Raw genomic sequence first — 25,260 nt, forward strand, 5'->3', positions numbered from 1 at the left:
CATAGCAGAGAGACAAACCAGGACTACGCCACATAAGAAAGAAGTAAAGAGTCTTGACCTCTTTGGGGAAAAAAGCATATCCTTGGTTTCCATACATTTTTGTGTGTCAAACTGCCAAGCATTGATGGCCAAGTATGATTTTACCATCTACCACAGGGACACTCATCCTTTACTTCCCAACTACTGCCATTGGAAATTGGTGTTTTTGGCAGGACCTTCAAAAGCACACGCCAACTGTCCGTCCATATCTACACATCCCCTCTGGTTTTACCCTTCCCTTTGAAGGCTAACTTTCCCATTACCTATCTGCCTGGACAGAATTCACAATGGAAAGATGGGTAGTAGAGGTTCTCCTTAGGATACACCATCAATCTGCTTCCTTCCCCAACCTCCATCCATTTTCTGGGACATTTTTCATGAGAGGAGTCTTCTGTAAGAGGTAGAGTTGCTCTTTGAACTGAGGGCAATGGAACTAGTGCCTTCGACAGCAAGGAGAAAGGGGTTTTACTTGGGGTACTTCCTCATCCCCCAAAAGGCAGGAGGATGAAAACCCATTCTCAGGGAACTGAACAAATTAATACGCCACCAAAAGTTCAGAGTGGTAACCCTGCCATCAATTATCTCCTCTCTTTATGGCCCTCGTTTTCAAAGATGCCTACTTTCAGATGGACGTTCATTGGGCACCCCGGGAATTCTTGAGATTTGTGGCCAGCCAAAAGTGGTACAGGGGTCTCATCTTTGTACTCTTGACAGTGCTGAAAGTGTTGATCAAGGTGCTGTCAGTGGTGGCAGCTCACTTTCATCAATGAAGGAGTGACCGTTTATCCTTACTTTAATGATTTGGCTCCTAAAGGAACAATCTTGCCAGGAAACACAAGAAGCAACCACCAAGCTTCTACGTTATTTGATAGGTTGGGTTTTAAAGTGAATCTGGAGATGTCTACCCCGTAAACCTCACAATCGATAGCATCCAGCCTTGCTCTGATAAATTCTGTTATAACCAGAGCATATGTACTACATGACCACTTCCTCTCCATCAGCTGACTAGTTCAGTGAAGCTGGATGAGTCCCAGGGCATCCACATGATCCTGCTTGGCGCTATTGGGTCATATGGACACAAGTACCTATCTCATCCGGTTTGCAAAGCTTTATCTCTGATGTCTGCAAGCCTGGTTGTGAACGGTTTACACTGGGCAAGCACAGTCTCGACTTGTTAGTCCTGATTCCCAAAAGGGTCTTAACCTCCCGTACTTGGTGGGAGGATAGAGGAAAAGTAGTGCTGTTCAACTCCCCACTTTCAGCAAAGACTATAACCACAGATGTACATCTTTTAGGTTGGGGAGCACACTTGGAGGGCCAGATTGGTTGAGCCGTATGGTCCTCTCAGGAGTCTGTGCTTCACATCAATGTGTAAGAGCAGCTGGACTAGCCTGTGAACAATTCTCCCTCGTATCTGTGGCCATTTAATCTGGGTGTTTTTGGATGTGATGGCAGCCTATTACATCAACAAGCAAGGAGGAGCACACTCCTCAGCTTTGTGTGGATCCGTTGCCCTTGGAATTATAGCATTCCCAAGTATATTACCCTGACTGCTGTCCATCTGCCAGGAATCCAAAACATTCTGGTAGATTCTGTAAGCAGACATTTCTCCACAGAACTTGAATGAGACCAGCATGACCCAACTTTCTGTTATGGGTGTGGGATCTTCCATCCACAGATCGCGTCATGTCCCATGTGAACAAGTGCCAGGTGATTTGGGTGATGTTTTTCTCATGTAATGGTCAGGAGCCCTGAAACACTCGTTCCCTCCAAATTACTTTATTACTTTAGGTGTTTGAAGAAAATCAGAATGTACAAGGTGCAAGTCACCCTCATAGCATCAGGTTGGGATCATCATTTCTGGTACCCTATTCTTTTGCAACTGTCCTGACCTCCTCACTGCCTTCCCCTGGATATTAGCCTAGGGCAAAGGACAGACTTGCCAACCCACGTCAGCTATGCTTCACCTGAGGGGATGGTATTTGGTTGGATGTCAGTGTTAGAAAAGGCCTGTTTAGCAGATGTACAGGCTATTTTGAGCAGCAATAGAAAGGGACTCTACTGGGAAATCTTGCAAATTAAAATGGACAAGATTTGCGTTTTGTTGTTTTAATAGACAAGGAATTTCCTCCTTTTGAGCAAAGAATCCATGTGCAGTGAACTACCTCTGCTACTTAAAATCTTCAGAGCTATTGTTTGCGTCTCTCAGGGTACACCTGGTGGCCATCTGTGCTTGTCATCTGCTTAGGCTATGTCTACACTGCACACCACTGGTGACAGCATGCTGTATATGTGTAGCTACATGCCCAAGTAGAAAGCAGGCTGCATCCACGCTGTATTGTATAGCTACTTGCGTCAGTGAAAGACTCTGGCAAGGGAGGGGTAGCAGGGAAAGGCTCCAGCAGTGAGGAGCTGCCAGAGCCTTTCCCCAATGCCTCCTTGCTTCCTGAATGTTTCCCTGCCATGGGGACGAGCTTTGTCAACTCTCTGTGATGGGGAAAAGCTCTATCAATGAGGAGGCAGCAAGAAACTATACTGCTAAAAATAGTGTAGACATGGAAGCCTCTGCTTCAGCGTGTAGAAAGCTGTATAGGGTGCATACCTTCAGGGTTCAGGTCTGTCTTTTTACATTCCAAAGCAGTGCAGCACCATCTACATTGCTATTTATACCCATGCTAGGGAGGCATAGTGCATGTATTCTACATGCCACTGTGAAGAGTGTGCAGCATAGATGTACACTTACTCTGTATTTTCTCACCTAGTCACTGTCCACTTCCTGAAAGATGTAATTCTAGACTTCCCTCCAGTGGCAAAACATGTACTAGCCTGGGACTTGAACCTTGTTTTATCAACCCTTACTAAGTCACTGTTCAAGTCCCTGGCATCCTGCTCTCTACTACATATCTCCATGAAGATAGCATTTTTGGTCACTATCATCTCAGTCAGAGTCTAAGACAGGGGTCAGCAACCTTTCAGAAGTGGTGTGCCGAGTCTTCATTTATTCACTCTAATTTAAGGTTTTGTGTGCCGGTAATACATTTTAATGTTTTTATAAGGTCTCTCTCTATAAGTCTATAATATATAACTAAACTATTGTCGTATGTAAAGTAAATAAGGTTTTTAAAATGTTTAAGAAGCTTCATTTAAAATTAAATTAAAATGCAGAGCCCCCCTGGACCAGTGGCCAGGACCAGGGCAGTGTGAGTGCCACTGAAAATCCACTCGCGTGCCGCCTTTGGCACGCGTGCCATAGGTTGCCTGTCCCTGGTCTAAGAGCTAGGCAGTGCTCATGGCTTATTCCCCCTTCCTTCTCCTACCCCCTGCCCCAATACAGTTCTCCACTAGGCCAAGGTATCCATGAGACTACATCTGAAATTCATTCCTAAGGTGGTGTCAGATTTTCACATGAACTAAAGTATCCAGCTACTGTTTTTAACAGTAAACCTCTTTCTAGCAGGGAAGAGGTCGCATGGCACTTACTGGATGTGTGTAGGGCTCTTACCTTTTACCTGCAAAGGATGAAATTACTTCAAATGTCATAGACTGTCATTTGTGGAACAAATGAAAGGAGAAGCCATTTCGTACCAGAAACAGTTGAAATAGATCTCAGAGTGCATCCTACTCTGCTACAAGATTAACATCTCCCTTGAGGGTATTGTGAGAGCACACTTGACTAGAGCTCAGGCTGCATCTGAAGTGTCCCTTAGAGTTATCCCCCTTACTGACATCTGCACAGCAGCAAATTGGAGTTTTGTACACATCTTTGCGAGACACTATCCCTTGGTGCAAGCAGCTGCTTGTGATGGTGCTTTAGGCAGAGCAGTTCTGCAATCTATTGTGTCATAGGACACCAGGCACCCACCTCCTTTAAAGGGACACTGCTTGTGAATGAACTGAAGTGCACTACACATAAGACAAATTAATTGGAGAAGGAGGGGTTACTTACTTTGTAATAACTTCAGTTCTTTAAGATGTTGTCCCTATGTCTAGTGCAGTGATCTCCAAACTTTTTTGATCACGCACCCCATCAGTAAAAAAATGTTGAGCACTCACCCCCTGCTCCCGGCCGAACGGGTGGAAGCAAAAATAAATAAATAAATAAAAGCCACTCCGGTGGCGCTCCTCCTACCGCACCCCCTCTCCCCTCGAAGGATACTCTTGCGCGCACCCCACTTCGGAGACCACTGGTCTAGTGCACTGCCTGTCCTCATTCCCAATTGCCTGGTTTCCCCCTACTGGGGACTGACGGTAGTGAAGAAACTAGGTTGCTGGTGGTTTGGCAGCCTCCTTTATTCCCTAAATGCAGAGTGCAAGGAGAGTGGTGGCACATGCATATGGATCAGGCAGACAGTGCTAAGGAAAAATCTCCAGTCCTGGGTGTATGGAGCACCTGTGGAACCCAAAATTGCACTTCACAAAGGAACAGCACATCTTGAACTGAAGTTACTACATGGGGAGTAACCTATCCTTATGGAAGGTGTACCACTTCAGAGTCATGGACACTGGGCCAATATGCCTTGGCCGATCCTATGGATTTGAAGGAGGAATATATCTGTTAGACAATTCCCTTCGCACTCCTTTGTCGCTTCACTATTATTCACATGTGCTTCAGTGTGGGTTAGGGTTCTCATTTACATCTCCACATACTTCAAGGTTTCTTGATTCTGCAGGAGATGAGGCAGCCTGATACTATCCCTCCTTTCCTCCTCTTGTCCCAGCCAGAATACACATAGCATTGGACATGAGCGTCTTGGGATAGGGAGCACACAAGGATGCCTTCTCAGCACAGCACAAAAACACCCAATGCAATTGGGTTAGCATTTCTTGGTGTTCAGAAGGTTAATTCAAGGAAAATACACCCTCATAAAGTGAGGCACATCAATAGTTGCGTACTTGAATCAGCAGTATGACATGAAAAAAACCCACTCTGCTTAGGGAGTCTGTCTCTTTTGCAGTTCTGCTTTCAGTAGGGCCTTATTTAATCTGGGCCACCTTAAATGCACAGTGAATTTGCTAAACTGGTACAAGTTTCTTCCAGAGGAGTGGTCATTAAAGGCAGAGATATTACACCATTTCTTAAGGATCTGTTGTATCTCCATTGTTGACCTGTTGGCAATATATTTCCATGACAAACTCTCTCCTTTTTTAAAATGTGTCTGGACATAGAAACACCAGCTAAAAGCATGCTTTACTGTTCCAAGGAATTTTCCTTGGCTTATACATTTCCTCCCTTCCTGGTCATATTAAATAATAATAATATTTTGTATTACTGTAGCACTTAAGAGCCCTAGTCATGGAGCAGCACTGCATTGTGCTAGGTGTTGTACAAATACAGAACAAAAAATACTGTCTCTGCCCCAGAGAGCTTACAATCTAAGTATAAGACAAGAGACAACAGATGAATACAGACAGATAGATCTGGGAGTACAAGAAAACAGCAAAACAGTATTGGTCAGCATGATAGGCAGTTAAGTGTCTTAAACAGCACTAGTCATCCTGTGACTCCTTTAATCCTAATTTCCCCAGACTGGCCAAGGGAAGGTGTTGCCTAGACCTGCTGATGCTTTCCCAAGGGGTATAAATCCCTCTGCTCTCATGCTGACACCATCTTGGGCCCAGTAATGCCTAGAACCCAAGTGTATTAAATCTTTTTGAATTGGTCCACAACAGGGCACTCCTGAAGTGGTAAAGCATCTCCGGATGCCCTGACCATAAGAATGGCCATACTGGGTCAGACAAAAGGTCCATCTAGCCCAGTATCCTGTCTTACGACAGTGGCCAATGCCAGGTGCACCAGAGGGAATGAACAGAACAGGTAATCATCAAGTGACCCATTCCCCGACGCTCATTCCTAGCTTCTGGCAAACAGAGGCTAAAGACACCATCCCTGCCCATTCTGGCTAATAGTCATTGATGAACCTATCCTCTATGAATTTATCTTGTTCTTTTTTTGAACCCTGTTAGTCTTGGCCTTCACAATATCCTCTGGCAAAGAGTTACACAGATTGACTGTGAGTTGTGTGAAGGAATACTTCCTTTTGTTTGTTTTAAACCTGCTGCCAATTAATTTCCCCTAGTTCCTGTGTTATATGAGAGAGTAAATAGCACTTCCTTATTTACCATGCTGCACCCACAAAAAAGAGAAAATGAACGAGGTACAATGAGGTGAAGGTGGCACTTTCCACATGGTACAGGATAAGCCTTTTTTTTTAGAAAAAGAATCAGAATCGCCCCCATATTAGATTTTCTACAGAAGATTTTCCATTGAAGACCCTTTTACATTAAAGGCTCTGTACTTCAGAATCTTCAGCAGTCTTGCAGAGGTGGTGTACAGTGGAATCTTTCCTCTGCCTTTCAGATAGACCCTCATTGATTCTAGGGCAACTGTACTTAATCCCCTTAGGGTTGTGCAAACCGCCCTTCAAGATTTTCCATTTGATAGATTTGTGGTTCTGCCTTCTGACATTAGTTCCGGATAGCAATCAGGTTGGCCAAGAAAATTAGAATTCTTGTACTTCACCTTAGTCCTCCATATTTGCTATTCCCTAGTGACAAGATGATCTTCAACACTTATCTTAGTTTTTGCCAAAATCCCTGTCTTCCTTTCCCCTAACCAGGGTACCACTTTCCAAGCTTCTGTCCTGATCCTAAATCAGAAAGGGAAAAGTCTACCACACCTTAGATTTCAAAAGGACTTAAGTATGTACACCTCTACCCCGATATAATGCGACCCGATATAACACGAATTCGGATATAACGCAGTAAAGCAGTGCTCTGGGGGGTGGGACTGCGCATTCCGGCAGATCAAAGCAAGTTTGATATAACGCGGTTTCACCTATAACACGGTAAGATTTTTTGGCTCCTGAGGACCGCGTTATATCGGGGTAGAGGTGTACTTAAATCAGAAAGATTGAGGTGAATGCATCCTTTTTTCTTCTCGTTCAAGGATAAGATCTAGTATCTAGCAATGGAAATTGTCAGTAATGGTGAGGTTAATCACTACAACCAATTTTGGTTATAGTTTATTGTAGATTTATTTTAATAATTGTCTTTTTTGTCCCTGCAGATAAGCAGCAAAGATGAAGATTTTTTAGACCTTTCTGTTGATGTAGAGCAAAATACATCAATTACTCACTGCTTAAGGTACATGCACAAACAAATGCTTATATATTTATTTGAGTCTTTAATCTGTCACCATGTTAACTAATAATAAATTGATGAAGATGAAAATGGAAGTAGTAAAGCAAAATAGCTCAGGTTAATTTGAGCACAAATGTTAATTTTACATGCTTATTGTCCCTGTTCATTTAAAATGACCATGTAAACTCATGATGTAAAACAGTATGATTTTTATTTTGTTTAAAAATCAGTATATATTTCAAAATCAAGAAGTAGTTTCTATATCTTGCATTTTCCTTTCTGTTATATTCAGGGGGTTCAGCAATACAGAAACTCTGTGCAGTGAATACAAATATTACTGTGAAGAATGTCGCAGTAAACAGGAAGCACATAAAAGGTATAGTGTACTTAGAAAATATGTATTTCCATTTTTGAAACTTGTTAATGATTTTTTCAAAAAAAAAAAAAAAATTTCCCTCTCTGATTCTGTGGATGCTTATCATGAATAACTTACTGAGTTGTACTCCACTTACTTTGAGTTCAATGGAAATATTCAGATGAGTAATGCTACTTATATGCATAAGTGTTTGGTTTGGGCTCTTGATCATCTTGATTTATTTCAAGGAAAGATTACAGCTCGTCTTTTAGGAACAAAACAAACTAGAAACGATGGGTGAAAATCAAGCTGTAAAACAGGGACAATCATACATTTTGCATGACTTTTTAAACTTGTATATATTTTTCTTAGCTATAATATTAAGTTGCGAAAAGATGGTAAGATCAAAAACATTAATGGCATTACTTAGTAGAGGTAGCATACACAGAATAATTCAGATTAACCGTATAGCTCTTAACATCTGTCATGAGAGATTCATAGCAATAGTTGACAACCCTGTATTTTTCTTTGATTCAATCAGAATTAATCTTGTAATAATATCACCATTTTTACTTTTTTCTCTTTTCTTATAAATTTAAATTATATTAAACTACTACCTGACACAGTCCTTCCAAAAAGCAGCACAAAGTTTCTTGGAAGACTGAAATATTTTCTGTTTAGAAAAAATTCTTGCCCTTTGCCTAACATTGTAATATTTTTCTTTCACCTTTTAAGAACATTTTTACTGAAAATGATTTGTTTTTTATTAGGGAGACAACCAGCCCCCTGCAGGTGAGGTAATGTGTATTGGACCAACTTATGTTGGTGAAAGAGACAAGCTTTTGAGCAACACAGAGCTCTTCATCAGGTCTGGGAAAGATGTTCAGAATGCTTTTTATTAGTTTCTCTTGCACAGGTTTTATTTTATTTTATTTATTTATTTATGCACTGAATTTTTTTTTTCAGAATAAAATTCCATTATGTGAAACATAACTCATCTGTATTAGTTCACATATGCTGGCGAGGGCTTATTAGTTGTGAAAGCAACCAATTACGTGTTACTGCACAGTGTGACACAACTCACAGGATCACTCTCAAACAAAATTAATAGATGCATTGATAGTGTTATATTCATACATGTACATCAAGCACCATATAATTCTTAATAGGCCACAAAACAGCAGGAGCACAGAACAACAAAATGCATTACTGTGGCTCACTATTACAGTGATTTTTTCAAAGCTTCCCTAAGCTGTATAGTGCAATGAACAGGGCATGGACAGTCAGGCCTAGTGGTCAGACCCAGACTCAGACCCATTGGCTGAAGCCAAGGGTCAAAACCAAAGATAATGTCAGGTACCAAACCAAAGTTCAGAGTCAGAGATGGTGTCAGGTGGCAAGCCAGAGGTCAGAGCTGGAGACAGAATCAGAGGTAAGGTGGAGGAGCAGGGACCTGGCGTGTAGGGCAGGACAGCAGGAACTGGAAGTAGACAGGAGTCTGGGATAGGAGGACAGAAACCAGGAACAAGCAGGAATGCAGGACTCAGGAGTCAGGTAGGGAAGAGGGGTCAGTAGTAGTAGTAGCCAGTCAGCTAGTTGCTCAGACAACTTCCTGTTGTTACTTCCTGGTTTATATAGAACCCTTCAACCAGACAGGGGGCTGGATGTTTCCCCAGTTGGGAGTTTTGGGGGCAGGGCCCTCTGCAAGCTAACCCTTTGCTGGACCCTCTCCTGATTAACCAGGTGAGCTTCTGGATGTTGGTCGTCACCTTGGCACTACCTAGGGACATGTTGGCCCGAGTTTGAAGCCCATGATTTTTCACATCTAGCTCCACGTTCAGTTGTTTTAATAGCCCTTCTCTCTGGCTGTTCAAACTCAGGAGACCAGCTGCCCACCTCTTCCCTCCACTCCAGTGGAAACTTTTCTCCCTTTGCTTCACAGATATTATGCAGGATACAGCAGGAAACTATAACCATTGGGATATTTTTCTCACTGAAGCTTAATTTTGTGAGTAAACAATGGCAACGTCCCTTCTGTCTACCAAAAGCACATTCAACTGTCATTCTGCACCTGCTGAACCGGTAATTGAATCTCTCCTGGTCGACGTGGCCAGTGTACAGCTTCATGAGCCAGGAGAGCAACAGGTATGCTGGGTTGCCCAGGATCGCTATCGAAAGCTTGTCTCTCTCTCTCACCAATAGAAGTTGGCCCAATAAAGATATTACCTCACTCACCTTATCTCTCTAATATCCTGGGACTGTCACGGCTACAACTAGGCTGCATGTGGGATCACTATTGACATTTTAAGATTCTCAATTATAATCTTCCTGTCAGGAAAGAAGTTCCTACATGAAGACGCGGGTGTCGTGCACCACAACACTGATGTTAGTGAAGTGTCCCTGGTGATTCACCAGTGCTTGCATAACCACAGAAAAGTAGCCCTTTCTGTTGATGTATTCTGTAGCAAGGTGGTCTGGTGCCAAAATAGGGATATATGTGCTGTCTATCACTCTACTGTAGTTTGGTTCTCCATTGCTGCAAATCCATCCACTATGTCTTGCACATTGCCAAGAGTAACAGTCCTGCGTAGCAGGAGACCATTAATGGCCCTGTACACTTGCATGACAACAACATCCGCAGTGGATTTTTCCAACGCCACTTTGATTTCCAACTGACTGGTAGCAATTTGGCATCACAAGTTTCCACAATGCAATCAACACGTGCTTTGCCAGTCAGTGCAGCTCTCATTTTGGTGTTTGTGTGCTGGAAGGCTGGGGTGAGCTTAACACACAAATCCAGGAATGTGGCTTTGTGCATCTGAAAGTTCTGCAGCCATTGCTCATCATCCAAGCCTGCATTATGATGCGATTCCTCCAGTCAGTACCCATTTCTCAGGCACAGGAAGCGGTGTTCCCCCACCAGCAGCTGCTCTGTGAATGCCACCAACAACCTTGAATTGGTTCTCGTTTCATCCCGAAGCAGTCTGTCCTCCAAGAAATCATGTTCCCCACTGTTTTGGTTCTTCTTGCAGCTCTACAATTACTGCAGGATTCTGTGCCCTATGCTTGCAATGCTTATGAAAATAGTGCAGAACTGTGCAAACTCCATACTTCTGTCAGAGATGATGGACAGCGAGGAAGAGCACATATGTTTGTGGGATTTTGAAAAAAAGGTGCGAAAATGACAGCAGACTGATGACATTATGGGATAGAGATAGTTGTGCTGGGACTGTTGACCCCTTGCTGCCACTTAGCCGTGCACAAATTGTTTCTGCCCCACCATGCATTGGCAAAATTTCCAAAAGGCAGTGTGCCTGATGGTGAAGGGTTGTACACTGGGGTATTTGCCCATGGTGCACTGCACTGTGCATTGATACAAGTGTTCCTGATGAGTATGCGCACTGCCCACACAAGAGGAAAAGTATGAGTGCGCACAAGCAATATGCTAACTACAGTAGCTTTATGCCAACATAACTTAAATCAACAAAAGTTTGTAGTGTAGACATGGTCTAAGGTGCTGTTTCTGATTATACCATAGCTCTAACGTCATTTTGGGCAAGTCTCTTAAACTCATTCCTGAAGTTCACTAATACTTACTGATGTTTATTTAGCGGGTGCTGAGATTCTCGGGTGAAAGGTTTTCAGAAAGATATCTTCTCTGTGATATTAAAATTATCACAGAAACCGATTAATTTCACAGTGACTTCAAATGAAGAATAAGTAGAACGAGAATAATGCACAGACAAAGACACTCAATATTCTTTCTAGTAGTAGTGGGGGTTAGAAAAAGTGGAGAGATGCAGAAGTGGATACAGTATAAACAAAATTATGATAAAATTGTTTATTTTTCAAAACTCCATAAGTTTAGTCATCCAAAAAATAAAACTCATGAAAAAGGATTTCACCATAATGTTCACAATAGGTACGCTAAATAAAAGAGCACTGATTCCAAGCTCTGAGTACCTTTTACAGTTTATTATGAATTTTAAAATGGACTCCAGCAATCACACCATTATCAAGCAATAATGTAAATATAACAAAAATCTAGTAAGTCCCACCCAAAAAATCATCACCAGAGTCCTCTCTCTTTTCCCAACTTTGCCCATTTCCTATCTCCTTACAGGTCAAGGTGAAAATGTCAGCCTTGCACAATGCCTGAAAGGTTAATAAGCTCAAACTGTCATAGACCAAAGGTGGAGAAAAGTTTCAAAGACCTGTGATGCTAATGGCAGCCCCCCGCCACCCATCTCTTATGACAAACAAGCTGTAGCTGGCACCTTTCCTGTCACATATACAGAGATAGTCTCTTAGATAGGTAAGCACCCAGGTCACTTAGGGCTTTATAGGTCAAAGCCAACACCTTAAAATCAACATGAAAACTAATGGCCAGTGTAGATAATCAAGTACTGTTTTAATGCACTTCCTAAAAGAAATACTGCTTAATAAAAAGACCACCAAATTCTACACCTGCTGCCATTTTAAGAGGTAGCGCCATAATCTAATCTCAAAGTGACAGTCCACTGCAAGGCCCACATCTGAAAGTAACGTTGCAACCTCCTGGCTGTTTAGATGAATAAAAGAGTTGACCTAGGTATAATTGCTATCTGTTTCTCTACTAGTAGCTGAGAGTCCTAATGAGATCCCCACATTAATGAACCCAGTCAACAAATGCAGATACATACCTCAGTTATGGGGACTGGTGATATTCTTGCCATATCTGCCATATCTCCCACCCCCAACCAACCAGTGTCACTTCCCTTTTATCTGGGATGAGTTTCAACATCAAGCATAACTACTGATAAAGATGAGATAGAGTGCTAGAGAGACTGCTGTCAAGATTGGTGAGGGGTTTCTGAAAAGTGGGCACATCCGTTTATCACAAAAATTAAGTTTTGATTGTTTTAAAGTGTGGTTTATTGGGTTAGCCCTGTATACTACTTGAAGAGATGGACACAGTAAAAAATGAAAGCTAAAATTATGAGCTTTCATAGTATTTATTTTCTCAAAGAAGCTTGATTTGGGTGAACTGATATTTTTCCTTGCAAAGAAAGTTTGTGGATACCTTATCTATCTGGTTTTGTGTGTCCTGTATATATTTTAGTTGTCAGAAGATTGCATCCACAGAAATTATCCTTAAAAGCAGTCTCAAGAACTACCCTAATTACTTGTGCATTTTTCGGTAAGGAATAGAATACTTAAGACAGCAAGATCTTTGGAGAAGTTTGTGTTCAAGATACTATGTGTGGCGATCTGTCTTAACTGTATCTGAACAAGATTAAGATAAGAAAAGAGCACTTGTTTAAGTTAAGACAACTGAGAGTTTGGATATTCCTGAAGTGGTCCAATATCTGGCCAAGTTAAGAGGAGAATATGGAGGTCAAGTAACTATTTGGTTTCTTGTCTTTCCATATAGGACACTTGTAATTTTATGGAGATTAGGAAAGCAGAAGTGTGAGAGGATGCTGAATGGTTCTAAATTTGAAGAAGACAGAGCTAACAAAATTAAGACTGAATTTTTAATTTTATTTCCTGAATTTGATATGGACTTGGTAAAAGTGCTAAACGTACACCCTGATCTGTACGTCTAAAAACTCTTTGAGCCTTAATTATAAGATTATTTCTTGGGGTGCAACATGCATTTGTCACAGATTCTTTTTCAGGCAGCTACTAAAAAGAAACTTTAGCTGTAGTTAATACAGACAGCTATAATTGAAATAATAGAAAAATCATTATACATAAATATAAGGCCAATACAATGTGCGTACTTGCAACTTTATAGAGACCATTGGAAACAAAGAAAGAAGGAATAGTAAGTGGAGCCCATCAGAAGGGATTCTGATTTAGGCATCTTGAGGAGCCAGTGAAACCAAAAATAGAGAACCAGAGCAATGTTCGCTCTAATTTTTTCCATCTATGTGCAGAATGAATTTTGTTATGGACCAATATAAAGGTAATGTGCAGATGTGCGCCATCAGTGGAAACAAAAAATCTAGATATATATTTTTTAAAAGTTACCATAGGGATAATTACACCAGCCAGGACAGGTTAGGCATTTTAGAACTCACGACTCAAAGAATTAAATTTAAGCATAAGAGAGAAATAAAATTATGAAATGCATAGACCAGTCAGGCAACTTTGAAAAAATAAAACTAAAGAGACTATATGTGCGTTGCAGTACCAAGAAGTAACAACACGAGTATGTGTTGGGAGGTGAGTGTGAAAGAGACTGTGTGTGTGTGTGTGTGTGTGTATGTATGAGAGAGACACACACACACACACACACTCACAGAGAGAGAGTGAGTGTGCTGGCTACTGGGGCAGTCTGAGAGACCATGTGCTGTCTCTTTAAGGCATTCACACCAGAAGGCTCAGACCGCAGCAGCTGAGCTCTCCTGCTCCTGAGCCCTGTCCCCTCTCCCCCGCTCTGCAGAGATGGGGTACATGGCAGAGGGGAAGCGGGGTTAGGGGGACACCCTGACATCAGCGCTCCTCTCCCCCGCCACTCTGCACAGGAAGATCCCAGGAGCAGGAAGATCCCTGGAGCAGCTGGCCAGAGGCTCCAAGGCAGAGGGCAGGTGCAACATGGCTGCAGAGCAGCAGAGGGAGGGGCACCTGAACACATGCCGCCGTGTGCAGCTCTGCTAATCACGTGCACGGCACTTGAGTCACTCTGTAGGAGCAGAATTTTATAATTGTAATATAAAAATTAATGTATAATTTGATTTCATCCTGCCAGCCACCCTTTTTAAATAGCAAAAAGAAATAACCCTCTGGGACTATGGGATTCTGTTTCCTATATGCATTACAAATTGGGCCCTTTTAGTTCTTTGTTTTGAGGTTTAGTTAGTAAAAGACAGAATCCTGTATTGTGTCTATGTTAAGTAAATTAAAAAAATGTTAAATACCTGGGCCTCAATGTAAATTGTTTTGGTTATAAAACTTTGCAAGGTTTAATTTACGATGTCTTTTTGCTCAATATAAAATACCGCTGTTTGTATTCTCAAAGGTCTCTATAAAAAACTGTATAAATAAAAAATGCATGCATCAAAAAAAATAAAATGTAGAGGCCGTTAGTAACCAAATGGTCAATAAAATAAGATAAAATAAAACACTTATCAAAACTTATTAATGCCAAAAAACCATTAACATGCATCCATAATTCAAAAGGGGCAAATTAATAACCCTAAGGCAAAGGCTAGCACCCCTAAAAACAATTAATTAAATCAAATCCAAAACAAAATAACCCTCTCAAAGGTGTTTTAAAATGTTTACATCAAAAAATAACACCAATTAAAAAGTAACTGGGCATAAACTAACACAGCAAAATCCAAAAAAACCCTATAAAGACAAAGTGCTTTGTCAAGGAACTTTGGGTTCATCTTGCCACTATTCCAAAAGCATCAAATCACAATCCACAAAGCCCAGCTCCCTCTGTGGCCAATCTGGCTGGCCACTAGATTGATCCAAACTCTAAATTGGTAACTACACCTCTACCCCAATATAACGCTGTCCTCGGGAGCCAAAAAATCTTACCGGGTTATAGGTGAAACCGCGTTATATCGAACTTGCTTTGATCCGCCGGAGTGCGCAGCCCCGCCCCCCCGGAGCACTGCTTTACTGCGTTATATCCGAATTCATGTTATATCAGGCCGCGTTATATCAAGGTAGAGGTGTATAAACATCAACTGGCAAAACTGTGCATCGTGTGTGTGTAACTAAAAAGCATATGCTAACTGCTGTATTCTCAATAAATGCGGCATGTTGCCTTCTCCCCTATAAAAAAAATCTCGTGTGCTTTATTTAAGCATAACAGCTCCTGGGCGGCCATGCAAGCGCGCAGCTTAGAGGGAACACAGAACCAGAGCCTTTTATACCCCACTTTTTGTAACCTGTTGGATATCTAACCACATTGGCCACCTTCTGTGACCATAACAAGATTGATACCAGTCTATTATCCATATGTGGCCTTTTGGGTGTCCCTAGCCAAGCCCCTAATTATTACTACTACTTAACTGCATCACACAGTTCTTAATCATTCCTATACATAAACTTATTTTAACCACCTAGTTATTGCATAGTAGCTAGATCACTAAAGCCTCCCCTCAAACTCCATTCTTACACAACTGTTGTGTGCTGTCCACTTGTGGATATTTGTCTCTTTTTTCAGAATGAGTGTGCAGAATTTAATACCTGGGATTATTTCTTGGGCCTACTAGATTTCAGCTTAATAACCCAATTATGTGTGCTCTCCTACTTGCTGTTACAGCTTTCATAATTTCCATTAAACATGCTTACCAAAGGAATCAAAGCCCAAAGACTATGAACCCTCCAAGATCAAGTCAGCGTCAACAGTCACCACTCTCCATATCTTTGCCCTAGATTAACTTTTGAGGTTGTTTGAAATTACACAATTCATTTTTGATCCATGCGCTGAATTTTGCGATTGGCTGAATTTTAGGGAGAGCTGAGACCCTTCATGTCTTTTCACAAGAGGAGGAGGCAGGATATTTTTATTGTACTGAGCTTGTGTTGTACTTTTATGTAGTGTTGTATTAATTGAACTTTTACATAGTGGTATGTTAGTTGCTGTGGTGCTGGTATAGAATGTTCCACTTGAGGGAGGATACCATTGATGATGGAAGTTTGGAGACGCTACTTACTCTGATTTACATCTTTTGGAGTGTTTTCCTAAACTATTCATGCATTTTTTTTTTTTTTTTATTTAGCTTTGTTCTGTTAATGTTCTGATTTACCATCAGAGACTTAGAGGTGATTAAGACCTTTTTCCTTTTATTTTTTTTGCCAAATTCAAAATGTTCACTGAGTAGGGTTGCAGAAAGCATTACGTGTTTCTCCAGTACTTTAAAAAAAAATTAAGTGCTAGCACAACAGGAATTTAGTATTGTGGTGCAGTGGTTCTCAACCAGGGGTACATATATGCCTAGTTTTACAACAGGCTACATAAAAAGCACTAGCAAAGTCAGTACGAACTAAAAGTTCATACAGGCAATGAATGACTTGTTTTTGTAGTCCTGGGTAGCTTTTGTTTTTTATTTCTATTCACAGCATTGATTTATCTGTATTGCAGTAATGTCAAGAGGCACCAATTGAGGGTCGCAACTCATTGTGCTGGTGCTATACTAATAAGTAAGGCTATGATTTAGTCATAGGTATTTTTAGTAAAAGTCGTGGACAGGTCACTGGCAATAAACAAAAATGAATGGCCTGTCCATGACTTGTACTGTAAATACCCCAGACTAAATCTTAGCTGGGGGGCCATGGGATAGGGAGACACTGCTCGGGGGTGGGGTGAGGTGCTGCAGGGCAGGGAGCCACTGCTCGGGGGCCGCTGATCAGTGGCTGCTCCGGCCACCCCCAGGGCTACCCACCCGCCGCTGTTCAGGTGGTCCCCGGGGCCGGCTGCACCAGCTGCTGTTCAGGTGGTCCCCGGGGCCGGCAGCCTGGGACTGCCTGAGCAGCGGCCAATGCGGCTGGCCCTGGGGCCACTCCAGTAGCAGCCGGTGCGGCTGGCTGCGGAGCTGCTCCAACAGTGGCCGGTCTGGCTGTCCCTGGGGTCTCCTGAGCAGCTGGCCCTGGGGCAAGCTGCTTGGGGGGTCCCGGGGTCAGCCACACTGGCCACTGCAGAAGTCACAGAGGTCGTGGAAAGTTACGGAATCCGTGACTTGTGCGACCTCCGTGACAGACACGGAGCCCTACTAATAAGCAATAAAAAGACAATTCCTACCTTAACGAGTTCATAGCATAGGTTATGACAAGATATAGTTGATGAGATAGACAAGTGGATGTTTGTGGGGAGGGAGAGGATGAGGCAAGTTAAGTGAGTACATTTACTGTACATTAAGTAGAAATATTAGCTCGCCACCAGGCTCTCTCTGGTCAGCTGATAAAGATTTGTAGTCACTGCAGATTATTTATCAGAGGGGTAGCCGTGTTAGTCTGAATCTGTAAAAAGCAACAGAGGGTCCTGTCGCACATTTGAGACTAACAGAAGTATTGGGAGCATAAGCTTTCATGGGTAAGAACCTCACTTCTTCATCTTGCATCTGAAGATTAGTCTCTGTTAGTCTCAAAGGTGCCACAGGACCCTCTGTTGCTTTTTGCAGATTATTTGTGAGATTCTGGCCTGAATGGCTCAAACAGGGTAAGGGGGTATTGAACACGTTGGTGAATCTAGGATTGTATTTTTCATCTACTGCTTCCTTGTTTTTTGTCCTCCAAAATAGCGGCCAGATCATGCTATCATGGCACTCTCTGGAGTACAGTGTTGGCTTATTTGGGTGGGGTTATATCAGTTAAATAGTGGTATATTGACATTTGTGTCCCTTGCAGATATAAAGATATAAAACTAAGTTTTACATAATATATTTTAAATAAGCCACATTTTAAAATGAAAACATTTGACTTGACTCCTTCTACCTTAAGGATAACTGTGTGTTCCAATTGGATTCCACAGTAGTTCTAAAACAAATTGGTCTGTGTGTAGAAGTATCACAAAAAAGTGAGAGTTGGGTTTTGCTGTTAGGGACCTAAACAGGAAGGATATGGGGAAGTGTGTTTAGATTCACTTCTGTGCTGCATGTCCCCTTTACTTACGTTATTTGGAGCATAGGGCACATAACCTTTTATTTAACTTGTTTTTCACACACATTTGCAGTTCTCTTTTAGGGTTAATATCCATGTTTAACTTACTGCAGTTGTCCATAACTTGTTTTATTGTTTACGTATTGCAGCATTAAGACATGCTGTGAAGAAAAGACCACTGATCATGTGGTTTTAATAGAGAAAATTCAGGAAACTAACAAGCTGAGCATCTTTAATACTTGAGTGTATTTTAATAGTATTCAAAAGACTTCTTTTTTTTTCTGACCATTTTGAAATCTTGGAATCCGAGATATGATATATTTCATTTTGTTGTTTCAGGATGAAAGTAAAAAAACTGCCTATGATTCTAGCTCTCCATCTGAAGAGATTTAAATACATGGATCAGCTACATCGATATACAAAACTCTCTTATAGAGTAGTGTTTCCTTTAGAGCTTAGACTTTTTAACACTTCGGGAGATGCCACCAATCCTGACCGAATGTACGACCTTGTTGCTGTAGTAGTTCATTGTGGGAGGTAATAAAAAATTTGTCACATTGGGGTTCTTGTATGAAATTATTAACATTCTGACAGAAATCCAATATCACTTAATTTAAGTAATCTCTAAAATGTTTTAAGGAATTATGTAGCACAGAAGGAAACATTGCAGAATGCATTTGCCTTTGTTAAGTAAGTTCTTCAACAAAAGATACGTTCAGATTTTAACAGAATTTTTCCTGGAACAATTTTGTATGTTTTTTTTTTTAAATAGGCTGATTTTGTCTCTTCTCCCTGCTTCTAAAGCTTTCAAGATCATAGTATTATGCGAGTTGATGGACGTTTAAGAAGTATATTCTATTTTTAAAGTTTGTGCACTTGTGTTCTAATTTTACTTTTCAAGCATAGGAGCCCCAAATGGAACACTGATCACACATCTACCATAAGATTGCCTCCTGTGGTTGGAGGTTGGGGTGCCATTATTCAGTCAAGGCAGTGCTGCACCTGCTTTATTAATCTGCTTAAGTGGTTAATAGGACCTGCCAGTTTCCAGCTGGCTCTGAGGGAGTGTGCTGTTTTGCTGATAGAATAATGTAACAAAATCCTGGGTGGACCTTTTTGTCTACAAACATCAACTCATGACCTCTAGATGTCCCCTTCCCCAGAGCTTTCATCTCATGAGCCAGTGTGATTTACAGATGATTTGCAATAGACAAATGAGAAAGGAAACTGTTAGAGTATTCATAGTTCAAATTCAGTTCCAAGCCTAACCGATTGAGATGCAAGACATTTTTTAACGTCTTCTGCTGTGTCTGTTCAGGAGGTAAAGAATTATCTTATGAGAACAGGCACACACAATCATCTCTGCTTGAGTTTCGATGTGCCTCACTGAGTCCTGGCTGTGCTGGGGTGCTTCAGGTTACAAATTTTGAGTTGAACCTCTGTCCATCCTGGCTGGTCAAGTCCATGACCTTCTGTTGCCTCACATAAAATTTGGGACAGCATTATATATAAGAGACAGATCAATAATACTGATGGAACAACTCTTCCAAGTCCCCCTATTGTCATGGGTTTAGAATATTCTTCAAAGTTACATTTTTGGCATGACATTTCTTGGTATTGGTCTCACCCAGAATCCAATTTGGTGTGGAAAGTTTGATTTTTTTTTTTCTATTCAACCCCCCCCCACACACACATTTTTTTAATAAAAAAATGTTCTATATTTTTTTTGTCCCTAGTTCCGTGAATAAAGCCTTCGCATGAAACAGCCTCTCACTTATGTTGTCACTGCTTGTCCTACTTATTCCTCCTTTAATCCTCTGTTTAGTATAATATTTGGCATCATGATGACTAATGCCTTGTTTTCATGTAAATGTCCTTGGTAACATAAAGGGGAATGAATATACAAATAGAAATACAAATAATCAGCTTAATTTTTACTAAATGTTTGTTTGGGGGCGGGGGGGGAGTGAGGGAACCCGTTCTAATAAAATAGACATGCATAATGTAAATTTTTTTTTTTTAATACAGTGGCCCTAATCGAGGACATTATATTGCAATAGTGAAGAGTCATGATTTTTGGTTGCTCTTTGATGATGATATTGTAGAGGTAAGTGTTGCTGTAACTCTGGTGTTTTTACTTCTTCTAAACAAAAGTCTCCCCCCATCCCAACACCTTATTTATGATCACTTAAAGATTAAAAGGAATGGTGTGCTGATATTCTGAATATAAAAAATATCTTCAGCTACATTTCCTTTCTCTCCTAAACTAGAGAGATTCAGTCCTTGTTCTTTGAGTACAGTCATGTTTAAATATTTATTGGAGGAGGAGAAAGTAGAGCTGTTTGTTCAAAATGTATATATTTTTGGATCAATTTCCAGAGGAACTGCTTTTTATCAAAAGAAGAAAAATCTGTGCTAGGGAGACAGCTAATAGTCATAGCTTAGATAGAGGTAACTCTGCCCAAAAAATTTGCTAAGTTTTCGTGCCTATCCTTCATGACAGTCTTCTCTGTAATATCTCTCAACCTCACGGGTAGATTAGAGTCTTTCAGAGAAGTACCTGAGACTCTGCAACTCTGAATCAAGCATGATGATTAATGGCAGATCTTTTTCTGCTTTTGCCACCAATGACCTTCACCTTTTCCTGGCAGGGAGGGAAAACTCTCTCAAACAAAACCACTCTTCCCATATGAGAGATGCCAGGGCCAAAGTGGAGGTCACATAACATTGGAAAGTATGGTCATATATCCCTCTGTAGTGAGTCTGTTTAACTAAACCTTTGACGAGGCCAGGTGGGACAGCCAATCCTTCCATTATTTGTTTTTCTTTTCTCCTAACACTCCTTGATCTATACTCCATTACTCTGGTTGTTAGTGCCTGGTAGTAGTAGGGCCTGCTTGTCCAAATTTTCTTTAAGGAGACAGATTCCCCACTGTCTTCTCTAATCCCTACCTTGACTTATGGTAGAGATCATACAGCTTTCTTCACTGGAGGCTTTTGGAAGAGAGTTCTTTGAAGGATGCTGCTCTCCCCTTTCCCAAGCCCTGTGTGAAAACAACTTGTGAAGCTTTTGGGACCATTTCTCTCTCTAATGTTATGTCACCAAAGGGCTCTCTCTAGTTCATATAAAGAAAGAGAAACTCCTAACCCTAACCCTGTACCAGAGCATAATTTTTTTGCCACAAGAATTTAATACACTGGTGTAAGTGGAGTCTTCAGTCTTGGATTTACTGTGGAGTGATTCTTAGAATCAAAAGGCTCATAGGAAGAGATGTTAAGTCGTAAGTGAATCCTTCTGTTTCCTTTTCCATAAGGAACGCAAAGGAAATTGAATCATGGAAGAAGTCAGATTCTGACACTGCACTCTCAAAAGAAATACAATTTCCAGTGCAATGCACTGATTCTGCTAGGAAGCATATTGACAGCATTCTTCTTGTCAGTGAAGAAGTAAGCCCTTCCAATGGCTAGCATAATGTCCCAGAAATAGTAGTGTGACAGGAAACTGGAGTCCAACTTGAGATGCAACGAGGACTTGAAAACCATGTGCATGTCATCAGCTGACTCTGCCATAGCATTGTACTCTAAGTTCCTGGGCATTTGTTTTCAAACCCTCAGCTGCTGAAGTATCAGTGTGTTCCAGGAAGATGATAAAGGCCTGTGTGAATCTTTGCTTGTTTTCCTACTTCTTTTACAATTCCTTTTTGGATATGGTCATCCTGCTTCTCTCTTCTGGTCATTAATGTCACTGGATAATCCTGTGGCAAAAGACATGGCAGGTAGAGCGGTAGATAAAATGGATGCTTACTACTACTCTCTTTAAGGGCAAGAGACTTTTTGGACAAGCATTACTCCAAGCCCTTTAGGGATACAGGAGTTGACATACTGAATCAGAGCCATGGTCCAACTAGTCCAGTACCCTGTCCTTGACTGTGGCCATCACCAGATGCTTCAGAGAAAGATGCAAGAAATCCCATAGTAAGCAGATATAGAGTCACTTGTCCCTCCGGAAGGTTTAATTCTAATCCCTAATAGTTGGAGATTGGTTTAACTGTTGAAGTATGAGGTTTTATGTCCTTTCCAATAATCTTTTTGTTAGTTTTAACTGTAGTAATTCTGGATATTCTTGTTATCCATATAAATTCTTTAAATCCTGCTAAATCTTTGGCCTCAATAACATCCTGTGTAAATGAGTTCCACGCTCTAATTAAATGGGTGGAAAAAGTATTTTCTTTCATCAGTTTTGACTTTGCCACCTTTTAGTTTCATTGGATAGTCCCTTATTCTTGCGTTGTGAGGCAGAGACAGCAGAAGCTTCTAATGTCCGTTCTCTATTCTATTCACACAACAAAAATTAAGGATAGAAATCCGCTTCTGTGGAGGAGCGATTAAAAAGACTGGGACATTTCAGCTTGGAAAAGAGACTACTAAAAGGGGAATGTGATAAAGGTCTATAAAATTGTGAATGGTGTGGGAGAAAGTGAATAAGGAAGTGTTTACTCCTTCACATAACACAAGAACCAGGAGTCGTCCAGTGAAATTATTAGACAGCAGGTTTAAATAGACAAAAGGAAGTACTTTTTCACACAACCTGTGGAACTTGTTCCCAGGGGATGTTGTGAAGGCCAAAACTAATGGGGTTCAAAAGAGAATTAGATGTGTTCATGGAGATAGGGCCATCAATGGCTATTAGCCAGGATGGGCAGGGATGATGTCCCTAGCCTCTGATTGCCAGAAGCTGGGAGTGGATGACAGGATATGAATCACTTCATGATTGCCTGTTCTGTTCATTCCCTCCAGAGCACCTGGTATTGGCCACTGTCAGAAGACAGGACATTGTGCTAGATGGACCATTGGTCTGACCTAATATGGCCATTCTTATGTTGTTTATGCTTCCATCGTGTCTCCTCTTATTTTGTCTCCTGTCTTTTCTAAGGTAAACTGTCCCAGTCTTTTCTCTCTTATAGGAGTTTTCTTGTGCACCTAAATAATTCTTGTCAGCCTTCTGAACTTCCTCTAATTTAGCAATATCCTTTTTTTGAGACGGTATAACTAGTATTGCATATAGTATTTCAGATGAGGCCATTGTGTTGATTTATGACTTCATTTTTCTCCTTATGCCCCCTATCATCTTGACTGTTTTTTCTTTAACCATAGCTACACTCAATAGAGGTCTTAATTGAACTGCCCACAGTGATGCCCAAGTCTCTTCCTTGAGTTCATTTAGAACCTATAAGGTGTATTAGTAGTACATATTTTTCTCTACAATATGCAAGAACTGCTTAATGAAAAAGAGCACTTTGCTTGAGATACCAAGAGGTCAGTCTTCCCTTTCAGTTGCCGGAACCAATCAGGCTACTGAAGACGTCTTCCTTGGGGGGGCGGGGGGGGAAGGGGGGTTCAAAGATGATTGATGGGTGGTCTTAGTTGTCCTGACAGGATACTCAGTGGATTTTAAGATACCGCCACAGAGTTAAAGGTTCACTCGCCCACTAGTAAAGTGGATGGTGCTAGGACAGGCCTTGCAACAGCTCAAACATCAAGGTATATATCTCACTAGAACCTGAGCGAGAATGTTTTTCAGGAATTTACTGGCGCTTGCATTCCCAAAGAAGTCTGGCTGGTACTTGATCTTAAGTAGCTCTATTTGGTGCTTCAAGATGGAAATGATCCAATTAGTCATCACAGCAGTGGAGGCAAAAGATTAGATTATATCTAATTGATCTGAGGAAAAGAATGTTTATTTCCACATTCCTGATGTATGAAATATATCTGTGGCTTTTTCTGAATCAAGAGTTCTTTTTGCCATATTGCCTTTAATTTGGCTTCAGTTTCTGTTGTTTTCCCAAAAATCATCATGATGGCGGTAGCATCTGGCAGCTCTTTGCATCCTGCTCTGTATCACAGACTAGAGGCTCTTCATCCAATTTAAGTGTCTATGGTCCTGATAGCTCATAATTTTTTAAAGAGCCAGTTGACCTTTTCTCCTCTTAATGCTCATCCCCCATCACTGTCTAAGTTGGTCTAATTTATTACATTCTGATTAGTCCTACTTATAAGTTCAGTGCTGATTCTAAGTTCTTATATGTGCATAGCCCATGCTGAGTTTTGGCCCCTCATCAGAAAAAAAATCTTGGTATTACCATTATAAATCACCTTTCTGTGCGGGGAACCTATCAGAGGTTTTATTCATGGTTAGTCCATTTATTAGTATTAGATGTTCAAGTTACTTAAATTAGACAGAAGATGGGCTGCTGTGGAGGAAAGAAGATTTGGAATTTAAAAACAAAACAAAACCTTAAAAGCCTTCTAACCCTTCTATAACCTAGGTTATCTGGAGAAAGGTAACTAACAGATGAGACCAAAATATTTTGTCACTGTTTCACAAAGTGTAATTTAATAGAATATACATTTATCATAGTATATTTTTTCCCTTTAAAAATTAGTTTGTATTTTGTTTTCTGTAGAAAATAGATGCACAAGCTATTGAAGAATTCTATGGGTTGACATCAGACATTTCAAAGAACTCTGAGTCTGGTTACATTCTCTTCTATCAGTCTCGGGATTGAATGAGAACTGTGGTGAAGAGAGATTTTATGCCTCGTTTCTTCTCTGGCTATGTTGGAATGGAGCAAGCACTGATTTAAAAAAAGGAATGCAGGGAGCTCCAGGGACAGTAGCGCAGTTTGCACACAACAAAGCAAAGTTTGGATTTTTTTTTTTTTTTTAAACCCTTCATATCAAGTTCATTTTATTTGCTCAGGTATCATGCTGACTACACAATTTTACTACAACTGCTAGGAGAAAAGAGAGATACCAGCCACTCTTGCAGGAGCAACCTTCCAACAATTAACACATTTTTTTTTTTTTTAAAGTCCTGAGTCAGAGCCCTTAAAATCAATGGAAAGACTCCGATTGATTTCATTGGGGTTTGGTTCAGGGCTAATTGCAACAATCTGGCAGTGCAATAGAAGCAATATAAATCTGGTATTTTATACTGATTTCTTATTTGAAAAGACAGAATTCTTTGTGCAGTAATTTGTCTGTATTCAATTCTGAAAGAATATGGTGGGCAGGGTTTTTTTTGTTTGTTTGTTTTTTCCTGGGTTCTTTCATATATAAACAAG

The 25,260-nt window shown here is 40.9% G+C and overlaps 1 protein-coding gene across 1 annotated transcript in view; it reads left to right on the plus strand.

The window, feature by feature from the left end:
* The window catches only part of USP12 (ubiquitin specific peptidase 12), a 65,116-nt gene extending 40,132 nt beyond the window's left edge, over positions 1-24,984 (plus strand). The window contains exons 5-9 of the mRNA XM_034758710.1: positions 7,106-7,182; positions 7,472-7,555; positions 18,476-18,673; positions 20,165-20,243; positions 24,601-24,984. Coding sequence (XP_034614601.1) covers positions 7,106-7,182; positions 7,472-7,555; positions 18,476-18,673; positions 20,165-20,243; positions 24,601-24,702 — 540 coding nt within the window. The 3' untranslated portion in view covers positions 24,703-24,984. The remainder of the gene's footprint in view (positions 1-7,105; positions 7,183-7,471; positions 7,556-18,475; positions 18,674-20,164; positions 20,244-24,600) is intronic.
* Positions 24,985-25,260: the final 276 nt, after the last annotated feature.

This window comes from Trachemys scripta, chromosome 1, assembly GCF_013100865.1.
Source record: "Trachemys scripta elegans isolate TJP31775 chromosome 1, CAS_Tse_1.0, whole genome shotgun sequence".
Classification (NCBI taxonomy): Eukaryota; Metazoa; Chordata; order Testudines; family Emydidae; genus Trachemys; species Trachemys scripta.